The sequence below is a fragment of the Chionomys nivalis genome, chromosome 16 (genome assembly GCF_950005125.1).
Source record: "Chionomys nivalis chromosome 16, mChiNiv1.1, whole genome shotgun sequence".
Classification (NCBI taxonomy): domain Eukaryota; kingdom Metazoa; phylum Chordata; class Mammalia; order Rodentia; family Cricetidae; genus Chionomys; species Chionomys nivalis.
In genome coordinates this window covers 40,892,985-40,918,487 of record NC_080101.1, presented here as the reverse complement: position 1 = coordinate 40,918,487, position 25,503 = coordinate 40,892,985, and the positions used below count along the sequence as shown (strand labels likewise).

The following is a 25,503-nucleotide window of genomic DNA, read 5'->3' as shown; positions in this document are numbered from 1 at the left end:
CAACACATCTTATTTTTAAAGATTAGGGGGTTTATTGCATCTTACATTGTAGATGGAGAGTCATGTCTTTGCCAGCTTTGCCTTTCACAACAGAATTATTGTGGAAACTCAGTTTATGTTTTAAAGTAGAATCCTCAAGTGATATTTAGGTGCTTCAAAGTCTTTTGGTCCTATAGGGAAAGTAAAATCCAGCCTTTAATGCTGAGGATTGGAAATAGAAGACAAATTACTAATGGATACTACACTTGAATAGTAGATAGGTATATAACAGTGTTCCAAATGGGATTTGCTTATAATATACATCAACTATAATTCCATAGATTGTTTTCCTCATTGCAGACGATTTGGGGGAAGGGATCTAACTGTGCAGTATGGTTCTTCTTTTTTTGTAGTAAAGGCGTGTGATAGTTTTGATGCTCTTCTTTGATTAGAGATGTGAAGAATATGTCCATACTTGGCAAGAAGTATGCCATGAACACAATCAAGGGGAAACTAACTGGTAGTTTATACTGACTTAAATGAATGCTTAGAAATGAATCCAGAACGTCTAAGGTTGTCATTCGGGCAAGCTTACTTTGAAGCCATTTCCTTTCATTCAGGTAATAGGACCTGGGAATATAACTATTTGTTCATTTATATATTTGTTACATATATATATATTACATATATATATTTGTTTACTATAGCATTATGTATTTAATGGTTTTAGAGACATCAGTAAGTCTGAAACACTTGTTTTCTATGCCTGTACTGTAAGAATTCAGCAGGACAGGAATGCACTTTTGAGAATGACAGGACGTCTAAGTTTATTTCTGAAGGCTCCAAGGCAGCTTTTTAAGTGCTTGCAGCGTCTGTCCGCACCAGCTGCCGCTGCTCTGTCTGACTCGAGTTTGTTACCTTTCTTCCTCGCCCTTTTCATCTCTTCCTGTCCTGTAACCCAGTAACTAGATCATTTTTACTCTCGAGAACCATGCATTAGGTATCCTTACGCGGTGCTTAAAGTTAGATTGCTAGGATAAACACATTATTTTATTTGAGAGGATCATGAGTTGGGTGCTAGCATAGTTACATAGCCTATCGAAGCCACCCTAAACAAACAGAAAAGGGTTATTTTTTCATTTACTTATGAAGATTAAAAAAAAAATGTGGTTCCACAGTTAAAAGTTTGTGACATAGGCACTGCTGGAATGACCGAGCGGCAGTGGGAAAGCAGCTGTTTAATAAAAATGACCTCAAGTCTTGGCAAGATTAGGAAACCAAACATGTTGAGTTTATGTTAAAATATTATTATTAAGATGATTTATTTTGGTTGTAGATAAAGCGAACCCAAAAATCTAAACTAAAAAAAGAACTGTGCATCATTAAAAGTGGTAGTAATAAAAAAATGTATTGGCAGTGGTGGGGAATCCCAGAAGCACTCAAGATTGACATAGCCTTTAGTAACTTGGAAAATGTCCATTGGAACTGCCCACTCTCAGTTCAGACTTATGTCACAGCCTTCTGTGTACCATGGCTAGTACAGATAATTTTTGTTTTTTAAGACGAGGCATTTAAGAGAATTTTTTCAGGCAAAAATTTTTACAAGCTTAGGGATCTTTGGTGTTCCTAGTTAGGATAGGTACAGTGTCTTCCTGATATTCTTAGACTCATTTGTTCCACAGGATGTGGTTCAGTTAACAAGGTTCTAAAAGACAATAAAACACCTTAGAACTTGAGTAACTTTTCTTCTTAGGCAAAGTTCTGAGCATTTGCCTGATTCTCACGGCATTCTTTTCAATTAACGTGGAGATGAGCAGTTAACATCTTTTGAGGCCTAAAGTTCCCACACAAGGGCAGAGTAAGCAGGGCTGGAAATCTACTTTTTCCAAGTCGGCTGCCCCTGTCAGCTTGAGTAACACATGGCACTTAACGCTTACAACATCACCCTGCTGACCTCTCCTGAGCAGAGCTGCAGAATGTGACAACGCTTTGAAAAATGACCAGTGTTCTGATGCTTAAGCAGTCAAGGGCAGAAGTGCGGAAGATTAGGAGACAACCAATGCCACCGTGATAGGTGCCTTACTAACCGTGTCACGTGACCCTGGATGGCGCTGATAAGAACAAGGTAAGAGGAATGCCTTAAAGATCCATGAAACAGTGATGTGCCCATCGGACAGCATTAAGGTGCACCACAACAAAAATTATACATACGTGTGTTAACATACATGGAAAAGAAGTGATGGAATTCTTGCAATATGTTTTAGAAAATTGCTCTTTTTTTTTTCTTTTTTGCTAGTATTTATACAATTTTAGACCTGTAAAACATGACAGGGAAGCATGGAGCACTGAGGATGTTCGTGGCCTGTATCCAGATGTCAAGCTCTCCTTCGGGCTCCTGATGCTGTCTAACGGTGCTGGCTTCTCAGACAGTGCCAATTCTATGATGAGGCACCTGCAGGGTCTGAAGGTTAGGGCACGTGAAATACGGAGCTGGAAGGAAGCATGCCGCTATGCCATTCGAAGCAAAGGGAAGTGTAGGTCCATAGAACACCTCTTCTTTGCCTTCTCTGCTTACATCCAGTACCTGCACAAAAGGGAGGGATTAATTACTCAAGGCTTCCTATGCATGGAAGAGAGCACCCGAGGCGTTACTATTTTCCCACTGTGTACATTGGTTACTTTTCTGCTGCTGTGATAAGATATAATGACCAAGGCAATCCTCACCAATATGCCACACAGGATTGCCAATCCTGACCAATCTTACCGAGATATTTTCTCACTGGGTTTCTTCATCTAAGATGGCATTAGCGTATGTCAAGCTGACAGGAAAAATAAAAAGCAAAACAGAACAAGTGGCCCCTTTTCGACTTGACATATGAACATATTATTATTCAACTGTAATACTTTTTCATTCATCCACAAGATCTCATCTTAATACCAATATCTCAATATAAAACACATTCCAAACTTAGAGTCCTGTGGTCTTTAAAAATTCAAATACTTTAAAAGTTCATTCTCTAGTTAACAAGGGAAGTTTATGGGGGAACACCAGGTCTCCCTGGGAAGAGGACATAGAGGAGATTTTGTGAGCAGACTGAGGGTGTGTTGGGAAGGGAACATGAGCGATCGGATTGGCTGGGGCATGGAGGCAGGAGTGCTGAGGAGACTCTGGAGGAGGAGCATTTCAGGGTCAGGCTGAAGCCTGGTGCAGGGGTATGTTGGGAGGACCCTAGCTTTGACTCCTAGCAACAGTGGATAAGTAGCCTGCATTTGCTCTCCCCTGTGACCAGACTGGTGCCTGGCCCAGTTATCATCAGGGAAGCGTCATCCAACCACTGATGGAAGGAGATGAAGAAACCCACAGCCAAACATTAGATAGAGTTCAGGAAAACTGTAGAGGAGGAAGGGAAAGGAGTATAAGAGCCAGAGGGGTCAAGGACACCATGGGAAGGCTCACGCAATCAACTAACCTGGGCTCATAGGGGCTTGCAAAGACTGCAGATATGTTACAGTCGTGTAGCTTGGTCCACTTGTGGGATTCCTAACAGTGGAAACATGGGCTGTCCTGGGATGTTTTACTGACATTTGGAACCCTACTCCTCATACTGGCCACTTTGCCCAGCTTTAATACAAGGGAAGGTAGATACTCAGTCTTACTGCAACTTGACAGGCCATGTTTTACTGATACTCATAGGAGACCTGCCCTTTCCTGGGTGGAGATGGAAGAGGAGGGGATTGGGGTAAGAGGTGGGAAATGGGGAAGAGAGACTGGAAATGGAGTATGGCGGTGGAGGTTGTGGCCAGGATGTAAAATTAAAGAAATGGATAAAAAATTGTTCAGTCTTTTAAAAACAAAACAAAATGAGAACCAACAAGCAAAACAATGAAAAAAAAACACCTAAAATCTCACAGTTCAAAGCCTCTTTAAAATATCCAATGCTTCCTTAGATAGGATATATACTTCGCTGCTCCCGTATCCATCCTTCCCATATCCCAACCATCCCAATCCCCCGAGCTCCTCCCATCCTCCCCTTCTCATATTTCTCATCCCATTTCCCCTTTGCCCCATGCCACCTCACCCGCAAGTTCCCAGTTTTTGCCCTGCAATCTTGTCTACTTCCCCCTCTCCAAGCGGATTTCTTTGGGTTCACTTTCTTATTTAACTTCTATAGGATCACACATTATATGCTTAATGTCTTTTATTTATGGCTAGAAACCGATTATGAGTGAGTACATCCCATGTTCCTCTTTTTGGGTCTGGGATACCTCACTCAGGATAGTGTTTTCTATTTCCATCCATTTGCACGCAAAATTCGAGAAGTCATTGTTTTTTACTGCTGAGTAGTACTCTAATATGTATATATTCCACACTTTCTTCATCCATTCCTCCATTGAAGGGCATCTAGGTTGTTTCCAGGTTTTGGCTATTACAAACAATGCTGCTATGAACATAGTTGAACAGATACTTTTGTCATTTGATGTGGCATCTCTTGGGTATATTCCCAATAGTGGTATTACTGGATCTTGGGGTAGGTTCCCGCAGGGCAGAGAATTTGGACTGCTCTTCAGTATCGAGAGGGAGGGGGAATGGTGTGGGGGGAGGAGAAGAGGAGTGGGGATAGGGGGAGGGGAGTGGGGGGAGGGGGCAATATTTGGGAGGAGGGGAGGGAAATGGGAAACGGGGAGCAGGTGGAAATTTTTAATTAAAAAAGAATAAAAAATAAATAAAAGGAAAAAAAAAAAAAAAAAAAAAAAAAAAAAAAAATATCCAATGCTTCTAAACTGGGCTCGTGTAAAATAAAGCCACGAGTTGACCGCTTTCCTACTCCAAGAGGAGAGAACCAGGGCACAGTCACATCCCAATCACAGCAAGATCAAGGGACAACAGTGTCTGACATCTAGGCCTCGAAATCTTCTGGGCTGTCTCTGTTTCTCCAGCTCTGGTATCTGCAGCAAACACAGCTTGTCTCAGTCTCCGGCTGGATCCACCCTACAGCTGCTACTGTCCTTTGCAGTCATCCCATAATACTCACGTCTCCAAAATGCAGGGGTCTCCACTGTAACTGGGCTGTGCCTTCACCAGTAGCCTCTTCGGTGCTCTCTACAGGGACTCTGACTCTGCCACATGGTGACAGGTCTCACCGTCTGTCCCTTACCCCACTAGTCCTGGGGTTTCTTATGCAACTGAGGCTGTACCTTCACCGATGTCCTATCCTCTTCCCCACACAGGCAAAACTTGAGCAGCTCTCAACGACCCCTTCATGCTTTTAAAACCAGTACCACCTGAGAAACTTCTATACATTACCAGGTTCAGCTGCCACTGTGAGATGGAGCCTTCCCGCTCCCCTCTCTGGACCACAACTTCTCAGATTTTACCTTGGTGGTGCTGATGCTGGTCTCCCCTTTAATGAGCACCAATTCCTCAGCTCCAGCTAAGCAGGATCAATTGTCCCCCAAAGCAAAGATTCACTTTCCTAGTTCTGGTCTTTTGGTAATCTTCAGACCCAACTGCCCAGAACCATGGATTCTTAATTCAAAACATGTAATGACTTGATAGGGTCCTTTAGGGTCTCTCAAACATCCCTCTGAAACTTTACAAGTCAGGCTTCCATCATCTACACTGTCTTCAGGTTTACCTTCTTAGCCCCCACAACAGATCCTGCCTGACACTCTGAATAGTCAATGCCTTTTCCAGCCCAAAGTTCAAATACCACATTTCTTCTGAAAATACATAATCAGGTCTGTCAAGACAATATTCCCTGCACCTGATACCCATCTCTGTCTTAGGGCTTCTATTGCTATGACAAAACAGCATTGCCAAAAGCAATCTGGGGGAAAAGGGGATTGTAACGCCCAAATCCGCCAAGTCCCCCAAAGCCAACCAGGAAACTGAGTCCCACACGTAAAAGCAAAGAGCCTTTATTTTAATCAAGTTTGCAAACTCGGTGTCTCCGCATGTCCAAGGTATTGGAATAACCCGAGAGCCCCGAGCTCAATTAGAATTGGGTTTTATAGTAGTAAAGGTGGGGGTGAGGAGTCTCTGAGGTTTAGGACCCGAATGGCTGACATTGGTCTAGCGGTGTCCTGGTGAGCCGTGGGCAGGTGATCTACAGCAGTTGTAATGTTGGTTTGAATGATCTGCTCCTGGGCGGTAGTCCGGTTATCTCAGCTTGTGTTTTTTTCTGCTACCAGGTATTGCTTCAGGGTAAACTATTGAGACTTGGGCCTCTTATTAAATTTATCGAGTTCTACTCTGGCAGGTGATAAATGGTTGGAAGTAAAGAACTTCCTTTTGGTGACATGTCCAGACTTAGCTTATCATGGCTGGCCACCACAAAGTGACCAGTGCATTTCTGGTAGCCAGCTATTTCTGGAGATCCATCAGTCAGGGAGCACTAAACCAATTGCTTTACTTCATGGATTGTCATTGTTTAATCCAAATGGTAGCGCTTCAGAGAACCACATGACTATAGTTATTAACACTGCTGAGACAGGCAGAAAGGGAAGCCCAGTTGTTGCTCTTGTGACTTGTTGCTGTACGAGGGCCTCACTGAGCAGAGATAGGCCCTTGAAGCAGTCTTTGATATCAGAAATTCCCATCTCAGTCCATTTCTGTCCCTTTCATGCCCTAAAACTAGCCCAGCCCGGAAGTGGATTGCTGGCTCCGCTTCTTGCTCTAGCGCTCCCTCTGCAGGCCTTCTCCTGAATAACGCCTTACGGTTCTTGATTAATCACTCAGTCCCTTTGTGGTTCCTTCTTGCCAAATACTCATCAAAACCATAAAAGGTTAAGTACTGACTTCAATTTACAGAGAAGAAAACAAAAAGTTAAATGGCTTTCTCAGGGTGAGCTGGCTGTGAATGGCAGCTCCAGCCAGTATTTTAATCCAAGGATGTAGCAGAGAAAAACAAGAATTTAGTGCCTTCCCCCAAATGAATACATTTATAGAAGTCAAAATAACAGTGAGGTAATCACCCCAAGAGCTTCTGTGTGGTTCCCTGGGCCAACAGCGACTGCATATGTTAAGCAGATGTAATGTATTTAATCTGGGAAGGAAAAAAGAAAGCTTTTGGCAGATTTTCTCCAAAACACTCCCCTGTGCTGGCAGATAGAAGACATGTGGGAAACGGCAGTGCCAGACTGCCAGCAAATCCTGCAGCCAAAAGAAAGTGATCGGCCAGAGAACAGCAGCAGAGCGATCCGGAAACAGACAAATCACCTGCACCCTCCCGGCTGCCCGTATGTACTAGTCACCCCAGGCACACCAGATTAGAGTCAGGTGCCACGCCAGAAAACCACCTCCGTGCCCACAAAATTAATAAGAGCACCTTCGCGTTTGTTTTCTGCAAGATCCGTTTCCGGCAATTGTATTACTAGTGGTTCTCAACCTTAATATTCAGACAAATATTAACGTAAGAGCTTCTCCGCTTTCCTCCGTCTGCCCGGAGCTTACAAGGAGTGGAGTGGCATATGCTAACTTGGTAGTGGTTGAAATGGCTCCTCATGTATGTCACCCCCCGTGGCTGACCCCATAAATGACTGTTAAATGAACCTGGATTGGAGGCCAGAGCAGCGGTCTGAGAGACAAGAGTATTGGCTGGTATTTTTAAAGAAAAAAAAAATTAATTCTGGGTATTATTGAGAGACTGTCTAAACTATTTAACTATGATATCACTAATCAGCCCTGCTATTAGACTACTGGTTAAATTAATCTTGGATTATGAGCTATTGTGGATTGTGACAAAAATTTAAACTTTGATAGTTTTAGCTTATATGCTTCTCACCAACACTCTATAATTTTCAACATGTTCTATAGTTAGGGGCTTAAACTGTCTAACCAACATTTCCTCATGGCCAGCATTGCGGTCTTCCACTGTCTTGCTTCTCTATGGTTATTTTTCCAGCAGGTACTCGTCATGCGAGGGGAGCGGCCTGCTTTTAAACACTTAGCTGCTCTCTTCAGCCACTGATACATTACTGTGAGTACAGGAAAATAAATAGATTTGCAGTCAGCAGCACAACAGAAATATGTGAGCCCTAGTTAACATGGAAAGATACCCAGCAAGTAGTTGCTGATAGCTGGAATGCAAGACACATGACGTAGAAAGATGTTGTTTGGGGCTAGAGGGACGGCTCAGAGTTTAGAGTAGACACACTCTCTCAGAATACCAGAGTTCAGTTCCCAGCACCCAATACTCAGAATTATTTCTAACTCCATATTGAGGTGAATCCAATGCCTCTAACTTCAGTGAACACATGCATTCACATGCTCAGAGACATACATACATACATACGTACGTACGTACGTACACATAATTTGAAAATAAATTTTTACTATGACCCAGAAATACCACTTTTGGGTATTTACCCAAAGGATGCTCAATTGTACCATAAGGACATGTGCTCAGCTATGCTCATAGCAGCATTGTTTGTCATAGCCAGAACCTGGAATCAACCTAAATGCCCCTCAACTAAAAAATGGATAAGGAAAATGTGGTACATTTATACAATGGAGTACTACACAGCAGAGAAAAATAATGGCATCTTGAAATTTGCAGGCCAATGGATGGATCTAGAAAAAAACATATTGAGTGAGGTAACCCAGACCCAGAAAGACAAATGTCATATTTACTCACTCATAAGTGGCTTTTAGACATAAAGCAAAGAAAACCAGCCTACAATTTACAATCCCAGAGAACAATGAGGACCCTAAGAGAGACATACATGGATCTAATCTACATGGGAAGTAGACAAAGACAAGATCTGAGTAAATTGGGAATATGGGGACTATGGGAGAGGGTTGAAGGGGAGGGGAAAGGAAGATAGGGAAAGGAAGTCTTTAAACTGCTGTTATCCATGAAGATTTTGTTTACAAACCTCTCTGTAAGTGATATGCTGATGCAGACACATCTGTTAATTGAAAAGGTTCTTGTAAATGCTTATTGGGCTGGAGACAAGGCTCAGTGAATAATGAGCTTGTCCTGCAAACATGAAGATAGTAGTTCAGATTCCTGGAACCCATGTAAAATTCAGACTGATGTGGTGGCTAGCTGTAATTCTAGTACTTGGGAGGCAGAGAAAGGCTTTACCTACAAGCTGGTGTGTTAGCAAGAATAGTCTAATTGGAGTGCCAAGTTCAGTGACACATCCAGTCTCATTAAATAAAGTCTAATACAACAGAGGAAGACACCTGCAAGCAGCTACAGGTCTCCATACACCACACATGCAATTGTACCTATACACAAAAATGCCTCTACACATGTGGACATGCGTACTTATGTACAATCACACGACACAGACACACAGCAATGGAAAAAATGAAAGCAGGACCAGCAAGATGGTTTAGTAGCATACATGCTCGCTGTTAAGCCCATTGACCTGAACCCACATGATAAAGAAGAATCAACTCTGCAGGTTGTTCTCTGACCTCCACATGTATACCACGGCTGGCAAGTGAATGTGCCTCTAACATACATATATGCATATACATAAAGGTAAATAAGTATTAAAGAGAAAACTTTTTCCTCAGGTTTTTCTAATACTTTGTAGAACCAGTGTGTTAGCCACAGGGATAGATAAGAGTTGCCAAGGGGCTTGATTTTGTTCATCGGTATGCCTACTGAAATGCAGAATTACTTGTATTATTTTTAGAAAAATGCACTAATCTATTTCATTATGTGATCTTAAAGGTAAAATTTATTCCATTAACACAAGCACTTATTAAAACTTTCTAAAAATCTGTTTGTACCTTAATACCTTAGTACTAAGGAAACTTTTGAATGTTGTGTCCTCAGTGGTTTAAGATTTGCACACTTTCATTTTGTGAATAAAGTTTGTACGGGAATAACCAGACATTGCTAACAGTGAATCAGTGGACAGGGATGGAGAGATGGTTCCTTGTTGATGCCAAGAGCAGAAGATCCAGGTTTGATTCCCAGGGGATCTGATGCCCTCTTCTGGTCTCTATTGGAACTGCATGCATGTTCTGCCCTCACATACAAGCAGGCAAAACATTCATGCACACCAATAAGTAAGTAAAAAGTTTTGAGAAAAGTTTAGTGCACAAGATTAGTGAACCACTTAAAAGGAAAAATTATTTGGGGATAAGACAAATTCTATCACTATTAAGTGGTTTTGTTTGTTGCGTTTTTAAAATGTTCTGTCTTACACATTAACTTGCCGAAACAGACTTGAAAAAATATGACCACATTCTGCTCTCCTAAAATTGGTATGTTGGAAGAGTTTCTTATTTTTTCTTGGAGTTTTAATTTATTTCTTATTCTAAAGTTCATCGAACTTTAATGTTAGTGAAAATATACTCATAAGCACATCTTGAGTTTTGCAACTTAATAAAAATTCAAACTAACCACCGTAAAAATCGTCTACGGAAGTTTTAGCCACTTGCAACACAGCATTCTGGCACCATGAAACACTCCCGCCCAACCAAATGTCGTCTCAGTTCCGAAAAGTGGGAAGAAAACCCAAAGGACTGAAAAGTGCCAAAAACATCCTTGGGTGAAGACACGGCACTCCTCGGGAGAAAGTGGTGCTCGTTTGTTATTATATCCAGGTGCTTTTTGTTTTCACAGTTTTCTACTATATTATTGTTTCCTAGGCATTACCTTGCTCTCATCTTTATTATCTTTTATTTGGGGTTTATTTTTAAATTTATTTTCTAACTTGGTAAGCTACATTTGCCCCACATTTTGCAATACTGCTTTGATTTTTACAACATTCTAAGGTTCTCTGTCTCGTTATGAATTTCAACTCAGTTACATGGCAATGTGTATTATTGTTCCAGCTATGGAGAGGTTTAATTTTGCATTTTGTTAAGTTCAAATTTATCTGCACTGTGTTAGCAATACATAAGACTATTTTTTAGATCTCCCCCGCACACACACACAACTTCATGTAAAGCATGACTGAGTTTTGTGAACATTCCCTGTGTGCTGAGACAAATGAATTCTAGCTATTCACTGTAAAACTCAGGTCTGTTCAACCAAAGATGGCAATCGTATTTTTCATATGTACTTGATTTCTGTGAATAACAAATATATGTAAGGCTCAGGAAAATCTGTGGTGAGACAAACCAAAAGGAGAGAAGATAAATGATGGCATGAAAATAAAGGAGGGCCATAACTAACATAATCCAGCAAGCAGACATCAGCAGACAACAAGGGGCAGTTCATTAACAAGCACATACCATAACCTTATGAGATGCATGGGAATATTCCTTATGAGGGATGACTGGAAAAGAAACAGTTGGACTCGCGAAGTGCGGTGGTGCATACCTTTAATCCCAGCACCCTGGTGGCAGACAGGCAGATCTTTAGAGCTTGAGGCCACCGTGATCTACATAATGCATTTTAAGCACACCAGGGCTGTGTAGTGAGGCTGTATACTGTCTCAGAATAATATAATAGTAATAATAATGATGACGATGATGCTAGAATCATTCTGCAACCATTAAAAATAGTTTTCAAAGGTCTTCTCACAAAGACTAGGTGAAAAAAATATGAGCTATTGCAAGGATATGTTAGCTAATTCAGGGCTAAAGCATGTCAAGATTTTGCTAGAGAACTTGTGAAAAAGAAAATGGATAAGAATTTCAAAGAGCACTTGGAGCGACATATTACAACAAAGTACGTGTTTCTGCTTGGAGAGACCCAGCTGGCATCCTGCCTGGGCAAGTTTGCCTGGTTCACTTGTGAAATGCTAGGGCTATTCTTTGGGGCAGAAGCTGTTCTAGCAGACTACCCATAAGCCCCTGCTCCTAGGAACCTCTGCCAGGAAGGAAGAACGACTGCAGGTGACAATCATGAAAATGAAGAACAGGAAACGTACAAAATGCATGGCGATGGGGTATTTTTAAAGTGGAGTACAGAGTGACCATTGCCAAAGTATCTTTTCTTTTTTAAGTATTAAAAAAGGGGGTAAGCTACCCAAAGTTCTCCATTCTGGTATATTTTCTAGCTATTTTAAAGTTTGTCCCCATCTTAATTTTTTTAAAAAGGTCTCAATAATTTAGCAGGCATCATTTCCAGAATATAGGATACAGGCTGCAGCAGCTACACAGAAAGAAACCTTAAGCCTCTTTCTGCACATTAAATCTCTCTTTCTGCAGCTGAATTGCAAAACATAACCTCGCTGAACCACTTGCACGAACTTCAAAAGGATCTCCAGCCACTCACCTGGATACAAGCCAGAGGCTCATTTGTCCAAATCGAATATCCACCAACCAAATATATTCTCCCATTATGGACAGCAACTCCAGATTCATTCTGGCCTAAAGTAAAGAGAATGGAATAAAAAGAAAAAATAAATTCCATTTCTTACGTGCTTTAATTAACCCTTTTGCCACTGAGGGATACAATTTCCCCCTGTGGCCTATTTGTATACTCCACAGGAATTTTGCAGCAATTCATCACTGTCTCCAGAACTAAAATGAATTAGCCACTACCTCTCAAAGAGTGTCCTCTGTCTAGTTAGGACCAGGCCAAAATATCTATTACCAGCATCTTATTAAATGGAGCACTACAGATAGTAGTAGCCAGCTATGTAGGACCAATAATTCCATATTATTCTGTGTGCCATTCGTTTGTGATGGTGGAAATTGGGGATATTTGAGATATGTAAAACATCCATTGCGCTCCATATAGCACTTGTGCCAACAAATACAGACAAGTGCTTAACTTTAAAAAGTAACAGTTATAACCCTAAGGCATAACAGAGGCATGCCCGGACCCCACGCCTCAAATGAAGACAAATGGCAGACAAAACATAAAATTGCAACCCTTTTTCCTTTACATAGTCAACAGTTTTAAGATTATATTAAAGTTCCCAAGCTGAGACCAGTCTACACAATCCCTAGATACTGACACGCCAAAATGATGAAAGGATTCCCCTCCCATTTCAAAAAAGAAGACAGAATAACTCACTGGCACACACTCTCCCCTGCAGGCAAGCAGGGAGGGAAAGTCTTTTTATTGATGAGCTGGCACGGGATTGACTGAAGTAATAAATAAGTTGGAGGCAGAATCACAGATCCAGGGATCTAGGATCTAAGATGCCACTCTGCCTCGGAGATCAGAACTTGCAATAGGCCTACAAATCATTTCTCAAAGAGGACCTTGATACAAAGCCAAAATCCCTGGTTGGGCTCCCTGTGTGGCCTCCCAGCAGCGTCTGTGAGTGACTGGATGCCCACTCTGCATCTTAAATGTCTTCAAGAGCTAGGCTAACCCACCAGTTACAAACTGTGATTTTCCTGACGTCATGCAGCCCTGCCAGGATCCTGCCATTGTTGACCATAGGACCATAGGAGCTGATAAGAAAGACAAAGTTTTCAGCCCCATCTAGGACATCGGGGTAAGTGCATCCTCACTGATTCACCCCTCCCTTTCTGTGAGGAATCCACATCTCTGATTGCTCTGCAGAGATGCACAGGTAGGGCATCTCTGTGTAGCCAAAAAGGCTCTAGTACACACAGCAGCTCTCAAGTCTGATCTCTAGGCTGCACACAGACACACTATACAGCCATGACAAATAATGAAGACCGCCCTTTTCCTGACCTCCCAGGAGATAAAAGAGGACCAGGTAGTGAGAAGTGGTTGGGGATGTGGCTCAGTTGGTAGAGTGCTTGCCTAGCATGCATGAAATATTGGGTTCATATCCTAGCACTATATACAATTGGACATGGTGGGAAACAAATGTAGCCTCAGTCAAAGGGAGGTTGGAGGGAGGGGAACAGAAATTCTTTGAAGCCGTTCAGATATACATGAGACCCTGACTTTTAAAAAAGGGGAAAATAATTATTAACTCTTGGTTCCTTTCCCTCCTACATGTATCAATGTCTGACATGAGTATTACTTGATGAAAGTGAGTTGATATGATTGTCTTGGTCATTTGAGAAGGTACACAAAGGCAAAATAGAAACTAGATTCTCAGTCACCTGAAGGAACCTAGACTCTAGCTATAAATCATGCATGTCTTTCTTTCATAAAGAAAACAATCTGTATGACTCACTGTTCACATAATATTTAGAGATGGACTCTAGGTGGCCAAGAAACGAGTTTGGGAATGTTTTGAATCTCTAGTCTATTATTTGTTTTGGTTTTTTTATTTTTAGACATTCAAAATTTTTATTTTATTTTTATGTGTGTTTTGTCTGTGTGTATATCTGTGGACTTACTACATGTGTTCCTGGTACCCTTTGGAGGCCAAAAAAAGGTCACAAGATGCTCTGGGACTGGAATGACAGACTGTTGTGAGCTGCTACCAGGGTGCTGGGTATTAAACCTGGGACCTAAAGAAGAAAAACTATTACTCCTAACGATGGTCATCTCTCTAGCCCCTATGCTTGTTTCTAAATTGCTTAACCCAAAATACTTGCCGGTCAACAAGTTGAAATTACAGCGTGTCCACTGGTCAGTGTCAATGTTGTAAGAATCTATATGGCGCACGAGAATCCGGTCATTATTGTAGTCTAGGTCATTGCCTCCAAGAACATAGAGTTTCCTCTGGACGGCGGCCATGGAGTGGTAGACCCTTCTCTGGAGCATGGGGCTACGGCTTATCCACTTATTCTGAAACAAAACAGAACAAAACAAACAAGAAAAAAACATTCAGGGGCATTGGGTTAAAAAGACTCACAAATAGCCAAGGCCGGGTGCCTCACGAGCAGTAAGAACACTAATGCCAAACGAACTTACTTGCATATTATTTGTGTGTCGAAACATGTGGTTTTCATACGTGACAATAAGAAAGAATTACATGGTCCTAGCTTGTGGCTTCCATTTACAAAAAGAAAATTTGGTAGTTTTGCATTTTATAGGGCGGGCATTTTGCCTTTTATAATGCCATTTTAAATTTCATGATGCTTAGCTAGCTCATGGAAATCACTTCGGTTTAAGCACATGGGTACAGTGTGGAAGATAATGTAACAAGCAAAAAACAGTGTAGATCGAGACTATGTAAGACGTAATCCACACGCAGACCCACCCCCACCCCCGGGCTCATCTCTTCATCTTAGGCAATGGGGATAATAAAGCCTGCATGATATCCACTTACGATTTAGAAAATGTCTCACATGTAATAAATGCCCAGTACATGCTCACTGTTTTAAAAATACAGAGTTTGAGAACATGTGTGATGCACCCCTTTAATTCCAGCCCTCAGAAGGCGGAGGCAGGCAGATCTCTGTTGAATTCAAAGCCAACCTGATCTACACACTGAATTTCATGCCAGACAAAGCTACATAGTGAGATCGTGTCTCAATAAAAGGGGCAAGGGTAGATACACGTTGAGTAACCAAGGTCCCAGATAAGTTAGGGTGAAGGAAATTTTCCCATTCTCTCCAGAATTAACATGAGATCAGAGGACAAGCTAAAATTTGTTTCAGTAACAACGTTTCCTTTGTATCTGAATCCTTTTACACTTTAACACTCTGATTTATGTTCTTCGTCAAATAGGATAGCTAGGTCTAGACATATTTATCTATATTGGTAAAAGGCCAAGCTTTATATGGCAATGTTAAGGAATGGTAAAATCTTTAATATTTGGCTCTAGATCACCCTCAATAATAAGAGTGCTAAGTTCAGCCAATCTTAACCTAAGATTCCTATTTAAAATGCAATAGCAATTTTAAAATTATCTGAGAATCAGTCGTGACTTTAAATTTAAATCGCAATTAACCAATTGACAGACAAGTAAACTGAGTGATAGATTAATAAACAAACCCAACCACTTCCTTCCTCATAGACATTCAGCATATAGGAAAGAACCTCATTTCCTTTTGCCAAGACAAAATTGGATTAGAACCAGAAAACTCATATGATGTTTTGCATGCACAGAATTTCACCAGTTCACAAAGCTGCAAAGCAAAAAGCAGACTACAACACAAACATGCGTGTATAAACATTGGCATATATACTATAGGCACTTAGCACTATAGGCACACACACTGGGGCATGTATTCACTACAGGCACACACACTGTGGCGTGTATCCCTTATAGACACACACACCATGGCATCTATATACTATAGGCACACACTGAGCAACCCTATTCACTACAGGCACACATATAGTGGCATTTATTTGTTATGGGCATATGTTTGCTCATTTCTAATTTCTCAGAGCAAACTGCAGAAAAAAAAAAGACATTGTTTAGTTTGAGAAGCTTATCCTGTTTGGTCCCTCTGAACACAGAATCTCTGCAATCAAATACGGTCTTTAATAAATAGTCAAAGCTAGATTTCAGGCATTTTGCTAAGAAATATCTTTAATGCATTATGCTTGAGTGAATTTTAAATTTCTGACGATGCTTATCTTGGGTGCTCTCTCTGCGATAACCTATTACAGTATTAGGAACCAGTGTTTGCATTAGCAGTCCAGTCCCCTGCCACAAGACTGTAGATGCCATCTGGTTTGCAAAGCCTGCCTCCATCCCCTGATTATATCTTTAGCTTCCTTCACTGCAGTGCCTGCCAGGTGAGCCGCCACCCGCTGCAAAGGCAAAGAAGAGGAGAGGCCTGGTGGGGTCATTCCTAATAAGCTAGCGTGTGAATACTAATCAGTGGTGGGGAGCCAGAGGTCACCCCAGCCTGCCTGTTGGCAGGTAGCGATGTGCTCTGTGGCAGATGGCAGGCATTATCGACTCTCCACAAAGGCCTAGAAGAGAAATAAGCACCAGGGCTGAATGATAGAGTTATTGAGATTCCGAGCAAGATGCAAGCAGATGTGATGTTTGCCAGTACCCACCGTAAACAATATGCCAGCAGAATCTTTAAAAAAGAGCATGTGTGTACAAACATGAAACAGAACTCATTTAAGCAGTGTTAATGCTGCCTTCTTCCTTAACCATGTGTGCACCAAGCTCAGGCTTCTGCAATTAGTGCTCCCTCATGAGACAGTGGACCCACGAGCGTGCAGTCTCTGCAATCTACAACTTTTAATAATATTAGGAGAGACACTTGGAAAAAGCCCTCCTCAGTAAAGTCATTGTTATAAATACTGCAGATATACCGGGAACACTATGCATAAGCTTGTGGTCCCTAACCAGCTGCAGCCTGCCAAAGTCAACCTGTTGTTTCAAATCCAGATATCGCTAGCTGATGGATATTAAACCTCCACATCGTGCCATTTTGGAATAATGTCACGATAAAAAAAAATTTAGATATCTAAGTCATAGAAATGGCAAAACTCATTAGAATTTGCCTGTTTGAAGATTTTGTTTTAGAAGGAAAAGAGAATAAAAACATGTTTCATTTTAGGGGAAAGGGGGAATTAAGTGCGTACCAAAACCGCATAAAAAGGGCTGATCTGTTAGAGGCACACCATTCTTGGACTCCTTCAGTTACTCCAATTTGCCTTTGTCCTAGATAGTATTCTAGAACACAGTTGGCTATGGGAAGTCAAATGACATTATTTGATTTGAGAATAACAAGGGTCATCGTGATGTTTCCCGCCTCAAATGTCATCCCTTCCGGAAGGACATAACCAGTCAAAGTCCTCTCTACAGAACGCAAAGCTCTCTGTCATTACATAATGCATGACGTTACAGGAGCTGAACTTCTGCAGTAATAATGAGCACCCAAAGGCGTTCCCCTAGATTTGTTCCTTTCCCCATGTAGCTTAAGGTGCACTTGTGTGCCATCCTAATGAACATCTCCTGCGGAAACCTTTCATAAGTGCACCTTAAGGCAATGACTTCTTATCAAGCTCTTACCTGGTTGGGTTCATACACCATCAGTCTGTTTTGATACTGTGCCGTGTTAGTTACTCCACCTGTAATGGGGTAGCACAGGTTAGACTTTTCCAAAATAAGTATGAGCTCCAAATAAAGGACAATTAGCTACAGCTGAGTATCTCTGTATGCTATCAAAGAGAACCCATGACATAATTAAGATTTTTATTGTAGGGGTGGGGGATGGGAGGAGAGAGTGTGGGGAGAGATGACTGGAATTGGGGCGCATGAGGAACCAATGTGGAAACCTAGTGCAGTGGCAACTCCCTAGAATCTCTGAGGCTGACCCTAGTGAGGAATCCTAGTAATGGGGGATCCAGAGCCTGAAACAGCCATCTTCTGTAACCAGGCAAGACTTTCAGGGGTGCGGGTGTGACATCAACTCAGCCCTAAAACCTTCCACCCACAGGCTGTCCTGCCTGCAAGATGTGGCAGGGTAATGGTGGTCCAGAGCTTGTGGGAGTGGCCAACCAATGACTGGTCTAACCTGAGGCCCATTACCACACGAGGGAGCCCATGCCCAACACTGCGGGATGGCCAGAAACCAGGGGCTGGTTAGCCAAAATACATAGGACAGAATAAACACAACTAGCCAAACAGAAGAAGAAAGTCAATGAAATGATTCCTAATGATATCCTGCTATACTCATGGACCAGAGCCTAGCCCAATCATCAAGAGAGGCTTCATCCAGCTGCAGATAGGAGCAGAGACCCACAGCTAAACATTAGGCGGTCGGCTTGGGAAAGCCTGCTAAAGAGGAAGGAGGAAGGACTGTAGGAGCCAGAGTTGCTGAGGGCACAAGAACACAGCCCACAGAATCATCTCATCAGTGCTCCTAGGGGCTCACACAGACCGGATTGGCAGGAGCCTGCATGGGTCTGCATCGCATCCTCTGCATATATGTTATGCTGCTGTAGCTGGGCATTCTTGCGGAGCTCAGTGGAAGTGTGTGTGGGGGGGGGGGTGTCTCTGACTCTTCTGCCTGTTTTGGGAATCCTTTTTCTCCTAATGGGTTGCCTCATCCAGCCTTGGTTTGAGGGTTTGTGCCAAATCTTACTGTAATGTGTTAGGCTGTGCTGTGTTTGGGTGATATCCCTGGAAGGTCTGCTCTCTTCTGCAGGGAAACAGAGGAGTGGATCTGGGGGAGGGTAGAGAGTCGGGGAGGGGACTGGGAGAAGTGGACGGAAGGGAAATTGCAGTTGGGACATATTGTGTGAAAGATGAATAAATAAAAGAAACATATTGTAGAAGAAGCAAATTCCCCTTCCAGAAACATTTCAGTACCAGTTTGCTCGAGAGTGAGCGATGATGAGAAGTCCCCAAGTACAGCAAGCTGCTCTGCATGGCCAGATGAAGGGGCAAAGGCGTGGGGTGAATACAGCACACACAGATTAAATTTCTCTCTGTATAATTTATTCTAGGGGCAGAATTACATAAACTATCCCTGTCCTTACCCAAGGTGGCAATGTCTGAGTTCTAAGCCCTGTGCATTAGCTAAGTGATACCTTTCTATTTCTTTGGAAGGATCACATAAAATAAAAGGCATTATCTATCAAAAGATATTTAGGCCCAGTACTATGTAGTATAAAATAATAATATCAATGAATGTGCCACATTTAAAAATAAAAACAGAGATTATATTTAATAATACAATTTCAATTGGCTAAAAATATCTTAATATGAAATCCATATAAAATTTAATGAGGGATTTTTTTTTCCATACAAGATCTTCAAAATCTGTTGACTGAGGCTTCTGTACCACTCAGTCCCAGAGCCTTTCATTCCCAAGGAAGCACACAGAGGTCTACATTAATTATAAACTGGTTGGCCTATTAGCTCAGGCTTCTTAACTAATTCTTACATCTTACATTAACCCATTATTTTTATCTATGCTAGCCACTTGGCTTGGTACCTTTTTTAGTGAGGCATTCTCATCTTGCTTCCTCTGTGTCTGGGTGATAACCACAAACTGAGGTTTCCTCTTCCCAGAATTTCCCTGTTCTCCTTGTCCAACCAATCTCTACTTCCTGCCTGGTTGCCCCGCCTATACTTCCTGCCTGGCTACTGGCCAAGCAGCATTTTATTAAACCAGTACAAGAAACAAATCTTTAAAGGGTAAAACCATTGTCCCACAGCAAAAATCCAGGGGTGCATCTGATACAGCACAGTAGCTGCTTTCCAAACACTGAACAGGACAAGTGGAGCAGGCAGGTAATGGCTCCCAAACGGGACAGCACACTTTAAACTTCCCCAGTGCAATGACTTCAGTCAACTTTGTAAAATGGCCTTTTTCACAGTGCTCATATCTAAGAGACCAGACTATCTCCTTAACTAGGAACAATGAAAGTCAATACTTTAACTTTTTCCTACCTGTCTTAGGTAGGAAACTTAGTCTAAAATTCTAAAGCCTAAAAGCCTCCAAACTTTTTGAATGCAGACATGATGACACAGTGGGAATCCTCATGTCCCACCTCCAGTAAGATGCCACAGCAAGAACACTAGAATTATCTTCAGATTCTGTATATAAGGTTATATGAATTTTATGTTTAGAAATGGTTGCCATCCCTAAGACATCTGATCATAGGTACACAACTAAGCAAAAATCTGGAAATCTGAATGTCCCAACACATCTAATCCCAAACACTTGAAAAGGGGATACTCAAGCTCTTACATGTGTGGGAGCCCACAGGGACTCTATTCCATCTTGACTTAAGGTCAGAGAGTTCAAGCTGTTCATGCTCCATAAGGGCAATTAACAGGATGTTTGGCAAGAGGCATGGTTATTAGATGTTTTGAGAATTAAAGAGGTGATTACACTTGTTCATTCCTTGAGCCATGGTAAGAAAGTCTTTTGCCCTCCCCTTTTTGCTATGGGTATAAAAAGGGTATGAGAAATAAATTTGAGGCTGCTGCAGTATTTGCCGAGAGCCCTCCTGATTCTATCTTCTTCCTTTTGTCTCTTTCTTTCCTAATCCTCACTCCCTTATTCAGGTATTGTTCGATAAGTTGGCTGGTCCTAGCATATATGCTTTTTTCATGGTTATGCTGTACAGTGAGCCCCATAAAATCAAGACATTTTAAATTTTAGTTTAATTTTTACTATTAGGTGGAAAATCTCTAAGGAACAGCACATAAATAAAAACAGTGAGGTATTTTAAAGCCATGTGATAATGGGGATATGAGGACTCCAAACCTATCTTTATAAATATCACCCGTAAGTAGTTTCAGATACTACTGTAAAAGGGTATTCTTAAAATGAATCAGAAAGACCCAATTCTTAAATATAAATTCACAATCGAAACAGCTGGAAAAGATGTTCCCATAGGGTTTTTCTAATGTGGAAGACACAGATATCTGTAAGACTGAACACAAGGCTTTAGCATTCTCTTAACTTGGACTGCTTTCTGATGCTAGGACCCGACTTTGCTTTTAAAAAAAAATCACTTAGATTAGGTATAGTTGTAATGACTTTCTCTGTCTCTTTGAAATGTCAATTATTTTAAGACACTTGCCACTTTTAGGAAACAAGAAGATCTTTTTTAAGGACCCAGATCTCTTTGAAATATCATTGAGGAAACTGATGTCCTTGTCCTCAGTTTTTAGTAGAGGAAAGGAGTTTGGTTTTGTTAGGTGCCAACTAGCAAATTCAAACGACCTCATTACAGGGAAATGGTTGCACACTGAGGAACAAATGCATGTGCTTGCTGCATCCACCGAGCAGCCTTCCTTGCTCCAAAGTCCTTTCTTTGCTCACTCTGCTTCTGAAGAAAACCCGTGTCTCCACACCCTCACCTCTGTCTTCTTTGACTGTCTATGGTCACCCAGCTATTTGTTTCTTTGTTCTGGTAGTCCAAATGCTGTGAGTAGGTCTCTACCATCAGCTCCATCCCCAAGAAGTAAATGAACCAGAATCCAGAGGATTAATACGTAACTCTAGATGACTTAGAACAGTCAATTAATGCCAGTACTAGATGGTCACTGGTTCAGGTCAATAATTTCCCAAAGCCCTAATAAAAAATACTGGATCCTCCATGTAATTAATAGTGGCTAGTGTTAACTGGAGAGTTTCTTTTTAGTTTTTAATTCTGTAGCCTTCAATCACATTTTTATTAGGTTTTTTTCAAAAAATACCAATCCAAATTCCCACTCCCTTCTCTCCACCCATTCCTTCCACACACCCTCCCACCCCAACCCCCTCTAATCCTAAGAGAGGGTCAGGCACTTTTCTTTGTGGAAGGTCCAAGGCCCTCCCTACTACATCTAGGCTGAGCAAGGTATACATCCAAAGAGAATAGGATCTTAAAAAGCCAGTACATGCAGTAGAGATAAACTCCAGTGCCACTGCCAGTGACCCCTCAGTCTGCCCCAGCCATGCAACTGTCAACCACATTCAGAGGGACTAGTTTGGTCCTATGCTTGTTCCTTCCCAGTCCAGCTGGAATTGGTGAGCTCCCATTAGCTCAGGTAAACTATTTCAGTGGATGAACCCTTTATGGTCTTAACCTCTTTGCTCATATTCTTATTCCTTCTATTCTTCAACTAAACCTTGAGAGTTCAATCCAGGGCTCCGATGTGGGACTCTGCCTCTGTTTCCATCTATTGTTGAAAGAAGGTTCTACAGTGATATTTAAGATAATCATCAGTCTGACTACAGGGCAAGGCCAGTTTGGGCCCCTTCTCCTCTATTGCATAGGGTCTTAGCTGGGGTCATCCTTGCAGATTCCTGGGAATTTTTCTAGAGCCAGGTTTCTTGCTAACCCCATAATGGCTCCCTCAATCAAGATATCTCTTTCCTTGCTCTCATATCTGTCCTTCCTCCATCTCAGCTATCCCATTCTCTCAAGTTCTCCTCAACTCTCCCCTTCTCCCCTCTTCTTCCCCTTCTTTCATTTCTTCTACCCCCCATCTCGATGCTCCCAATTTTGTCAGGCAATCTTGTCTGTTTCCAATTTCCAGAAGGATCTATATATGGTTTTCTCTGGGTTCACCTTATTACTTAGCTTCTCTAGGATAGTAAACTATAGGCTCAATGTCCTTTGTTTATAGCTGGTATTCACTTATGAGTGAGTACATACCATATTCATTTGGTCTAAGGTACTAGATTAAATCACCTTTTAAAGTATATATTAATTATAGAAAGTAAGGCACCACTTTTACAATCAACAAAAGTTTCGTCTACAGAGAACAGAGAGGGAGGAGATTCCTGTTCTTTAAGAAAGTTTTCTCTGGATTTATTGAATGTCTCATTTCTAAAATAGAGTCAGATGAAGAAAAACAACATTTAAGAAACATGACATCGCAATCCCAACATAGAGTCAAGTCGTACACCAAAACAAATAGAGAGGTGCATTTCCTTTTACTCCTGATCTTTGCTTCCTATCTGATTAAAATAGAATATGGAAGAATTCTTTTTTTGGCATAACCACATAAGCATAAATGAATCCCTTGAGATCATACATGTGTTCAAGGTCAGAATGATTGCCAGTGCTTGTGGTCGGGGTCATACCTAGAAGATTAATGTCCAGGTCACCTCTGATCACATCTCTAACTGAAATCAAGCAAGTAGCCACGCTCCCAGTTCTTACTATAAAACTCTAAAAGCATCTCTACTTGTTTTAGAAATGTGGATCAGAAAAATATGGATCAGAACTAAGACCCACGACTGTAAACTATCCACTGTATGACAATATTGAACATACTAGTAGCACTATGTATATCTGAATCTGCCCATCATAGACTAAATATGCAATCAGTGAATTACAGTGTGGGTACCGCACCCCTTCAGCTACATGGGATACACAACTGATCACCATGCACTTCAGAATTATTGTTCAGAATCGTTATTTATTCACTTCCACAGATGCATCCATAATGTGATTTTTATTAATCTGCGCTCAATAATTAGATTCCTTAGCATTACACAGAAATCTTCACTCGCATGATGCTGCTGAGAATGAGATATTGGATCACTAGTTGGGAATAAAGATGGAAGTCCCAGCTAGTTATCTGCATGATTACCTCTAGAATGGGAAGACGCAGGAGGTGCCTGACGAACGAGGGATGCAACTTTCGCCAAGTCGGGATTGCAAAGGGAGACTGGGGAATTGCCGCTATTGCTTTTCATTTGGAAGTAATTTACAAATGAGCATATAAACAAATTTATTTCTTCCGCAGTACAAAAAAAATAAATTTTACAGAAAGCATCCCAAGTTTTCAGCCCACATTTATTCCAGAGAGCTCCGCTATTACATTCCCTTCACACGGCACTCTTCACTTTAGATTAATCTGCTAAAATGAGATGCTAAGGATTTGCATACAGATTTGACTATACAAAAATAGATATGAAATTAATAACAGTCTCTATATGTTTTAATTTCTCCTGCTCTGGAGTACCCTTGCCTGCAGCAGTTCTCCTGGCTTTGAAAGTCATCAAGCTGATTTGTCTGCTCTGGGTTATGATACCACATGCTGCTCACTGTCCCCTGCAATCAAAGCACTCGCAAAGATAGATTCCATGCCTTCTTCTATCGAGTATATTTTATAGATTGGCAGTTTGATCTCTCTCCCCCACCCCAGGAGGGATAATCTGCATCTTAACAGCTTTCCATAGATACAGCTGTCATTAAATATGCCATCTCATATCACTATCCATTTTTTAAAACCAAGTTTTCTCTAACTTTGAAGTGTCATAGTGAAAGTTAAGACTTCTCAGCCAAAATTGAAAATGAGCAACCTTACCTTATACTTTTGAACTGTCCCTTAAAGATATACTGCAGGTTCCCCAAAGTCAAATAAGTCTTTAAAAGCTGCCAGGAGGAATGAGAAGTTACTACCAGGCGACCACGGGTGAGAAGCACATTCTATCATCACGACAAGGGGAAAGCATTTTTCTTACGCTCCCCTGTACAGCTCTCCACAAAACCTGTGTCAAATGGATGAATGCATACCAGAGAGGATGACAAGTGACTGCCACACAGCCTTTGTCTCTGCTACCAAGAAATGCTAAACACTCACACAGTGTGCAGGGCAACAATAGCTCGATCCTGACAGCCCCCACAAAGCAGTGGGTTAGAAAAGCTCTTCTCGTGCTTCGCTTAGAGTAGGTCCTAGTCACAGAGTCACAATTTCTTACCATTTCCATGTGAAGGACATTGAAATGGTGAATGCACTTTGCATTCTGAATGCAATTTCCTATAGCATCTTTTGTTTTCCGTTGTATGGATATAAATATGCATGTTAAATGCATGCTCGTATATGAAGGTATGCTTGCACAAGTGTGTGGAAGCCAGTGTGTCATTCCTCAGGGAAAACCCGCTTTATTGTTATTTATTTGTTTGTTTACTTTGGCTTTTCAAGACAGGGTTTCTCTCTGTAACAGATCTGGCTGTCCTGGAACTAGCTCTGTAGACCAGGCTGGCCTTGAACACACAGAGATCCACCTGCCTCTCTGCCCTGGGATTAATGATGTGCGCCACCACTGCCTGGAGGTTTTTTTTTCCCCCAGGATCTCTCAATGCTCTCAATGGCTTGGAGCACACCAAATAGGCGAGAGTCTGGCCAGCAACACCAAGGCTCGCCCATCTTCACCTCCCCAATGCTGGGATGATGACAGCCTGCCCCGAGGCCTGGCTTGCTTTTCCTTGAATTCCAAGGAAGCAGGTCCTTCCAAGCATTTTACATGCTGAACTATCTCCCCAGGCCCCAGAGTTCTTTTTTTTAAATAAGTAGAATAACTGCCTATTTCACTTGGCCTTTTTTCTTCTTTAATAGTTTCAATTT

At 41.6% G+C, this 25,503-nt stretch overlaps 1 protein-coding gene across 2 annotated transcripts in view; it reads right to left on the bottom strand.

Moving 5' to 3' along the window:
- The window catches only part of Klhl32 (kelch like family member 32), a 207,043-nt gene continuing 181,540 nt past the window's right edge, over positions 1-25,503 (bottom strand). For both annotated transcript variants that reach the window (XM_057791029.1, XM_057791030.1), the window contains 4 exons: positions 17,707-17,765; positions 14,372-14,564; positions 12,171-12,265; positions 1-2,563 (listed from right to left, as the gene is read on the bottom strand). In XM_057791029.1, the coding sequence (XP_057647012.1) occupies positions 2,402-2,563; positions 12,171-12,265; positions 14,372-14,564; positions 17,707-17,765 (509 nt within the window). In that variant the 3' untranslated portion in view covers positions 1-2,401. The remainder of the gene's footprint in view (positions 2,564-12,170; positions 12,266-14,371; positions 14,565-17,706; positions 17,766-25,503) is intronic.